This window comes from Erinaceus europaeus, chromosome 17 (assembly GCF_950295315.1).
Source record: "Erinaceus europaeus chromosome 17, mEriEur2.1, whole genome shotgun sequence".
In the NCBI taxonomy this organism is placed as follows: Eukaryota; Metazoa; Chordata; class Mammalia; order Eulipotyphla; family Erinaceidae; genus Erinaceus; species Erinaceus europaeus.
The window spans coordinates 81,471,729-81,480,358 of record NC_080178.1 but is presented as its reverse complement, the minus strand read 5'-3'; the positions used below and the strand labels follow the sequence as shown (position 1 = coordinate 81,480,358).

At 41.1% G+C, this 8,630-nt stretch overlaps 1 protein-coding gene across 1 annotated transcript; it reads right to left on the bottom strand.

The window, feature by feature from the left end:
* Positions 1–386: 386 nt before the first annotated feature.
* ASCL3 (achaete-scute family bHLH transcription factor 3) lies at positions 387–6,850 on the bottom strand. The gene is made up of 2 exons (XM_007531205.3): positions 5,846–6,850; positions 387–1,111 (listed from the first exon to the last, which is right to left on the bottom strand). The coding sequence occupies exon 2, from the start codon at positions 1,097–1,099 to the stop codon at positions 557–559; it is 543 nt and encodes a 180-aa protein (XP_007531267.1). The 5' UTR covers positions 1,100–1,111; positions 5,846–6,850; the 3' UTR covers positions 387–556.
* Between the last annotated feature and the right edge of the window lie 1,780 nt (positions 6,851–8,630).

Genomic DNA, 8,630 nt, shown 5'->3' with positions numbered 1-8,630 from the left:
AAATCACTAGGGGCTGGGTGGTGATACACCTGGTTAAGCACACACATTATCATGTGCAAGGACCCGGGTTTGAGCCCCCGGTCCCCATCTGTAGGGGGCAAGTTTCACAAGCAGAGTAGTGCTGCAGTCATCAGTCTCTTCCCCATTTCCTCTCAATTTCTATGTCCTATCCAATAAAATTAATATATATATTTCACCAGGGCCAGGCAGTGGCACACCTGGTTGAGTGCACATGTTACAATGCGCAAGGACCTGGGTTTAAGCCCCCACCTACCAGTGGTGAAGCAGGGCTGCAGTTGTCTCTCTCTCCCTATCTCCTCCTTCACTCTCAATTTCTGGTCATCTCTAATAAATAAAGATAATAAAAGAATTCACCAAAGCTTAAGCATTTTCTCAATCTATGTAAGAGAATGTTTATTACACCTGAAACCAATCAAAGAATCAGCATCGGTTAAAATGAGCTATTATCTGCTCGCAAAGAAGTTACATCTCAGAGAAACTATGAAATGATGCTGTAGGAGAATCCATTATGTGTTGTTTGTTTGGAAATACTGAATCAAATGATTCTAAAAATGGGGTCAGTGTGGTGGTGGTTGGTGGTGATTATGGAGGAAGCTTCCCCAGGGTTCTTGGTCTCAGTTTTCTCAGGATATAGAAGAGACTGCAGGTAGTTAATGTACTTGATCGCCGCTCGGAGGGTTTCTACTTTGCTGAGTCGCTTCTCTAAATATTCCTCTGGCAAATGATGGCGGAGCTGGGCGTAGCCTTCATTGACACACTTCACCCGCTGCCTTTCCCGCTCGTTTCTTTTCCGGATAAAGGCTGGCCCATATGAATATTCACACCTTCTGTAATTTGGATAAGGCATTGGGAAAGGAAAGGGGCACTGTTCGCCATAATTTTCCATGACTAGGGAATCACTGGAAAAGGGCAGCAGTGGCAGCTCCTCTGAGTAAGGGGATGGCACCGGGGCCTCAGGATACAAGTGGAAAGTGACCATGGGATCCAGGTAGAAAGACCTGGCCAGTGGCAAGTGGGCTGAATCAGAGAAGACAGGCAGCTTGTCTGGCAGGTTAGAGTAGCTTCTGTTGTCCACCATTTCCTCTTCAGCCTGGAAACATAACCAGGTTTATTAGCTTCACCAGATCCAACTAAAGCAAACGTCACCAACTTTCTCAGAGACCGATGCTTTTGAGTTTTTGACTTGATGACTAGTATCTGAGTTCATTTGGTTACAATAGTCTATGAGTAACAGAAGGTTTATTTGTATTTATTTACTTACTTATTTTTTGCCATGGCACTATTCAGCTCTGGCTTATGGTAGTGCTGGGGATTGAACCTGAGACATCAGAGCCTCAGGGATGAGTCTTGTTGCAGAACCATTATGCTATCTCCTTCACCCTGAAGATTGCTTTGTTTATGAGTTAGAGAGACCAAGACACCACTTTGTCATATGCAGCACTGAGGATCAAACCCAGGACTTTACTCATGTGAGGCATGTACTCTAAATCTGAGTCACCTCTTAGTCTCTGAAGAGAATTTTTGATGATACACAGAAATAACATTGTATGGCATGGCAAAACTTGCAAGAAAACTGGTCTCCATTTCTTTCTCAGTCTTTATGATTAGATATAACTTTAGCCTGATAAGAGTATTTTCGTTCAAGAAGCAGTAGTACTGAACTAGAATATAGTATTTTTTACTGTTAATTCCTATTTATTGTGAATTACCCTGATTTTACATTTACAGTAGATATTGCCTTGATCATTCTTCCTTTCCTTCCTCCCTCCTTCTTGCCCTCCCTCCCTTCCTCTTTCTTTTTCCTTCCTTCCTTTTTTTCTGTTTTGTTGCCACTAGGGTTATCACTGGGACTTGGCGCTGGCACTACAGACCTAGCACTCAAACTGGCCATTTTTTCTTCTTTTTTCTCCCCTTTCTATTTTTCATGTGATAGGACAGAGTTAAATTGAGAGGGGAGGGGGAATTAGAGGAGAGATAAACCTAGAGACCTGCTTCACCATTCCTGAAGATTTGCCCTTGCGGGGGCTTGAGCCAGGGTCCCTACACACGATGGTAGCCCTGTGTGGTACTGGCCCTTGATAATGTTTCGTTTAAAAATAAATTCACTTGAGAAAAAAGTGAACTGATTTAGAGAAAAAATGGTGTTAACATGATCATGAAGGCATATGCAAATACTGAAGTTTGGCAAACACTGAAGTACAATATTCAAATATATGTTGGAGAAATATAAACTAGTTAATGATTATACAATTTCATAAGCATACCCTTCCTTAAAAATACCTGATAAGCCAGGGATAAAACTGAAATTAAAAACAGGAATCACTTTCCTGAAAAATTCACAATAAATGAGGAACTTCCCTAACACATTTAAAAACAAATTTAAATTTGTTAAGGGAGGGAGGGAGGGGGCTTGCAGGTCCAGGTGCGGTAGAGGAGGACCGAGGCTGGGAGGGATAGTGTTTTACAGAAACTTGAGAAACTGTACACATGTATCAGTAACTGTATTTAGTGTAAACCATTAATCCTGATAGGCCACTTTTACCCCTTTGTCATCCTTATTGCTCATCATTGTTGTTGCTGGATAAGACAGAGAGAAGTCGAGAGAGGAAGGGAAGACAAAGAGGGAGAGAAAGACAGACACCTGCAGACAGGCTTCACTGCCTGCCTGTGAAGGGACACCCCCTGCAGGTGGGGAGTTGGGGGCTCAAACTGGGATCCTTATGCTGGTCCTTGCACTTCACGCCACCTGTGCTTAACCATGCGCTACCACCCGGCCCCCACTTTCATTTTTTTCTTTTCTTTTTTTTAGATAGGACAGAGAAATGGAGAGAGGAGGGGAAGTCAGAGAGGGGGAGAGAGACACCTGCAGACCTGCTTCACCGCCTGTGAAGCGACTCCCCTGCACTGCAGGTGGGGAGCCGGGGGCTCGAACTGGGATCCTTAAGCCGGTTCTTGTGCTTTGCACCATGTGTGCTTAAGCCACTGCGCTACCTCCTGCCTCCCTACTTTTTCTTTTCTTAATGGGACTTCTGTCCCATAAAGTAATGTAGTCAAGAGGCCCTCCATCAGTTCACTCCCTCTTTCTGAACAGGCAGGTCTGCATACATCTCATTTATTAATCCACCGTTTTTTGTTTGCCTTCAACTGTAATATTAAAGTCACAACCAATTTTACTTGAACATTACGGTTTATCTGGAAGGCAGGTCTTGCTATAGGAAAACAGTAGTTTTCCTTCAGTTATATCTCAGGTTTCAGTCTTGGTTTAGCTGCTTCTTAGCACATTTCCTAACCTCTCTGAATCTATCTTCTTCTTGTGTCCAACTGAGCAACTAATTTTTGGGCAGAGACAGTAAGTGAGAGGGGACGAGAGACACCTGCAGCACTGTTTTGCTGTTTATGAAGCTTCCCTCCTGCAGGTAGTGGCTGGGGGGGCTTGAACCTAGGTCCTTGTGCACTGTAACATGTGCTCTACTGTGTCCACTACTGCCTGGTTCCTCCTATCATTTTTTAATGCAATTCTGGGGAATGAGCAGGGCCTCACATATATGACATTCACCAAGACGCCTCTGCAACCCACCTTTTTCATTCAGAATACAGAGAGCAGTAAAGACAGAGAAGAGAGAGGAGAGACGCTAAAGCACCTGTCTACCACCCACGTGTTCCCTTTGGTGCTATTCACAGTGCTCCCTCGGGATATCAGGGACTGAAGCCAGGGTTCCACACAAGGTATTTGCTATACACCCCTAAACTGTCTCTTGCTTCTCCCTCCCTTCCTTAACAGATGAATACTAGTGCAGCATCCTTTCATAAACTGTACCTTGCAGAAAACTCGACTGGTATTTTCCTAACACTGTGAAATCAAAACACTGATCTCATACATTTGCTGAGGGATGGTAAACACACCTAAAATAGGTAAGGCAAAGCAACATGAAATCTAGTTGTAAGCCTGCAGAAAAGAAGGAAATGGGACTTTATTTTTCCACAAACAATGGTTGTGGTATGACTAAATAACACTAGCACTTGCTTCTCTACTTGAGTAGAAGCTGTAAGATGAACTGTGTAATGATGGGAAGCAGCTTCTAAGCCAGCAGAATTCAAGTTTAGCAGAGTGCATAGCCCGTCTTGTGAAAAGCCTCTTCTACTGAGTATGACTGCTGAAAAAGACAAATGACCAAGTATATAGGACAGTAGAGGACTATCCAGATGTGAGAGAAGTGGGGAGGTTATAATAAGTTCTGGTGAAACAGACTGGAAAAGGAATAAATGCCAAATAAATCTCTTCCTCATGGGGTTGTGGAAGTGGCAGAATAAGATAAATGTGATAGGTCCAATTAAAAATCAAAAATGAGGAGTCGGGCGGTGGCACAGTGGGTTAAGCGCACGTGGCGCAAAGCACAAGGACCCGTGTGAGGGTCCTGGTTCAAGCCCCCGGCTCCCCACCTGCAGGGGATTCACTTCACAGGTGGTGAAGCAGGTCTGTAGGTGTCTGTCTTTCTCTCCCCCTCTCTGTCTTCCCCTCCTCTCTCCATTTCTCTGTTCTATCCAACAATGAACAACATCAACAGTGATAATAATAATGACCACAACGAGGCTACAAAATGGTTTCCAGGAGCGGTGGATTCGTGGTGCAGACACCAAGCCCAGCGATAACTCTGGAGGGAAAAAAAAAAAATCAAAAATGAGGAACAGGAAATGAAAGATTCCAAATCACTGACCAGATGGCCTAAAATAACACAAAACACAAATCTCTAGAAGACTAAAAACTAGCCAAAATTTTGACAAAAAGAAAAAGCTGCTAAGAGAATAAGGAAAGTTCCATGGCAGGAATTCTAGAGGATGAGATAAAAGAGATATGTATAGCAAAATGGAGCCATTATACATTTCTGACACAGCAAAGGATTATTTCTGCCTATAGATAAGGAGCCAGACTAATTTAACAGGGCACAATAAATACGTAAAGAAATACAGCTGTTATCAGAGCCAATTCCACACAATTATTCTTCTGGGTATGCTATTATTCTGACAAATAATTTTAGTAGGATCTTAAACTCAAACTCAAATGAAATCTAGACAATTTGTATATGCCACAGGCAATTAAAAGAAGACTTTGCATGTTTCTTAGGAAAAAAAAACTGATGTCTTTGGAGAAATACTGGTGAGAAATAAAAACTTTTTCTTTATAATTTTTTAAATCTATTTTCCCTTTTGTTACCCTTGTTTTTTTAATTGTTGTAGTAGTTATTATTGTTGTTGTTGATGTCGTCGTCGTTGGATATGACAGATAGAAATGGAGAGAGAAAGGAAAGACAGAGAAAGGACAGATGGACAAAGAAAGATGGACCTGTAGGTCTGCAGGTGTCTATCTTTCCTCCTCTCTCCATTTCTCTCTGTCCTATCTAACAACGATTACAACAATAAAAATAAATAAATAAATGAATCAACAAAAGATTAAAAAAAACCTTCAACTTTGAGGGAAATTAAAAATATCTAACATAAAAAAACAAAAACTGCACATCTTATTGACTTATGGAATGTTAGGGCTGAAAGGCATCTTAGAAATCCTCTTAACCATTCCATCATAGGTTGCATCTTGACTAGAGCTAATAACAGAAGAGTTGGAACCTAGGTCTCTTGATTTCCAAACCAGACCCTTTGCACTCCTCTAGTCGATTTAATCACCTGCAGGTGAGCATACTTGATAGTTCAAGGCAATGGCACAATCCAATAAATGATGAAATTTCACCATTTATAAACCCACCTTGGGATTTCCTTAAAAACCAGGCTCTAATTCTCCCCCATGGACAACTCTGGAGAAGTCTCTTACCTGAGGTTTGTTGTCAAGATGCTGTACTTTGGGCTGAGACGGATGTAATCTGATTTATAGGTGGTCATTCAGCAACAGTATGCAAAGTAGCTTATAGCTAAACAGAACTGCACAGTTCTGGTTCAGCTGTTGATCCCTACCTAACAGGCAGAAATGACAACACATAACAATACTAAGCAGAAAGGTTTACTTACAAAACTAGACTCTTGGAACATTAATTAAAATTTTTTTTTTCATTTTTATGATCAAGAAGCCAAAGCACCTGTCAGCTTTGTCCTATGCAGAGACAGGAGTTAGATCTGGGACCTCACACACCCAAGTCCTGTGCTTTACCAAGATAGATTATTTTGTAAAAGGAATGGTCCGTACTCATATGTATATCATAATAATTCATGGAAAATATATATTTTTTAATTTTAGAGGCAGAAAGGGGAAGGGAGACAGAGAGAGGAGAGACACCATAGCACTGCTCCACCACGCATGAAGGTGCTTTGCAAGGTGCTCCCAGGTGTTAGCCAGGAGGGCTTGAATCCTTTTACTCACCTATGGTAAAATTAGTGCTCTACTGGGTGAATTACAATTAGTGGTCAGCATTATTTTAAACAGATTAAGGTCAGAACCAGGAAGGCTGATATGAGCCTACAATGGGAAAAAAAAACACTCCCAGGTTGAAGGAATAGCTCACCAGGTAGTATGCCTGCCCTGTCATGTAGACACATTCCAGGTTCAAGTCCTGGCTCTGCATGAGAGTTGCCATGGCAACTAGCTAAAGGTAGCTTTGGTGCTGTGGTATCTCTCCCTCTGTTGACACGAAGAAATGTTCTGGGAGTATAAATTTACACAAAACCTTGGCTTGTCAATAAAGAGCAAATAAGGGGCTGGGTGGTGGCACACCTGGTTGAGCGCACATGTTATAATGTGCAAGGACCCAGGTTCAAGTCCCCGGTCCCCACCTGAAGGAGGAGAGCTTCACAAGTGGTGAAGCAGTGCTGCAGGTGTCTCTCTCCTACCTCGATTTCTGCCTGTCTCTGTCTCTATCCAATAAATAAAGATAACAAGAAAAATTTAAAGAAAAGAGCAAATAAGTCTACCTATTTTTCTTTTAAAAATGTACTATTTATGGATTAATATGAGACAGAACCAGAGCATCACTCTGGCATATACAATACTAGAAATTGAACTGAGAACCTCCTGCTTGAGACTCCAGCACTAGCCACTGTGTGACTTCCCAGGTCAATTTTTTTTTCTTTCTAAACATTTTATTTTAGAGAACAGCAAAGTCATACAGAGAATTCTCATACTACATACTTCTAAACCTATATATCTTCCTTACCAGTATCAGGCCCCTGATTCCTGTATAATTGGTAAGCCAACACTGACACAAAATCATCATTCAAAATCCATAGTAACATTGGGTTTACTGTTAAGTGTTGTGCAGTATATGGCTTTTCTTTTTTTTTGGACAAATACATAATGACACGTGTCCACTATTACAGTATCATACAGGATAATTTCACAGTTGTAAAAAGTCTCTGTGAGCCACTTCTTCGTTGTCTCTATTCTCCAACCCTTGACAACCACTTTCTTCCATTGTCTTCACAGTTTTGCCAATGTCATAAGTTGGACTCATACAGTATGTAACCCTTTCAGATCCAAATTGTTTTTCAAGTGGGTAAACCATTTTGTATTCCCACCAGCAACGAAGGAAGATTTCTGTTGCTCCATATCAGGGCCAGCATCTGGTACTGTCGAGTGTCCTGAGTTTAACTGTTATAGTAGCTATGTTCTTATGTTGATATGCGTTTCCTTGATGGCACATGCTATGGATCATCTTTCTGTATGCTTGCTTGCTATTTGAGTGTGTTCTTGTGTGAGCCACATCTGTTTAGATCTTTCGCCCAATTAGGTTGTCTTAAAGTTGTCCGTTTATTTTGGGTAATAGGAATTTACCAGGTGAAGCTTTTGAAAATACGTTCTCAGTCTTTGGCTTGCCTTCATGTTCTATTGACAGTGTATTTCACAGAGCAGAAATTTTAATTTTAAGTCCATCTTATCAAGGGTTTCTTCTATGGTTTTGTGCTTTTGTTGTTTCTATCTAAAGTCACTGCCAGGGTCTGGGAGATAGTTCTAGGAATATTTTCCTTTCAGTTTTACATAGACTTATCTATAAACCAGAAGTTTTCTTCCTTCCCAATCTGTACATCTTACTGTTTTAGTTAGGATTCATAGAGTAGGATTAAAGAAAGAAGGACATCCTAGGCTTGTTCTTTATCTTGACAGGAGAGTTTCCATTTTCTCCCCACTAAGTATATTAGCTGTAGCTTTTTGTAGCTAAAGTCTTTTTCAAGTTGAGGAAGTTCTTTATTCTTAGTTTACTGAGTTATCATGAATGGGTACTTGGCTTTGTCAAAGGCCTTTTCTGTATCTACTAAGATGATGTCATTTTTTCCTCTTTACGCTGTGGACATGATAGACTTCATTAACTGTTTTGTTTTGTTATTTTGTGGCATCAGGGATTTAACCCATAAGAAGTATGTGTTCTAGCTAAGCTACTCCCTGGTCCAGTCATGAACTTTTTTTTTTTTTTTAAGAGATTTACTTATGGGGGGGAGAGGATGGATAGAGAATGGGACCTCATGCCTGTAAATCCAATATTCTAGCCACTATGCCACCTTCACAAGGCTGCTCATGACCTGGTTTTTGAAGGTCCAATCAGTGTGGCATACCTAACACAAATTTACATTTATTTTTTATTTTTTGCCACTAGGGTTATTGCTAGGACTCA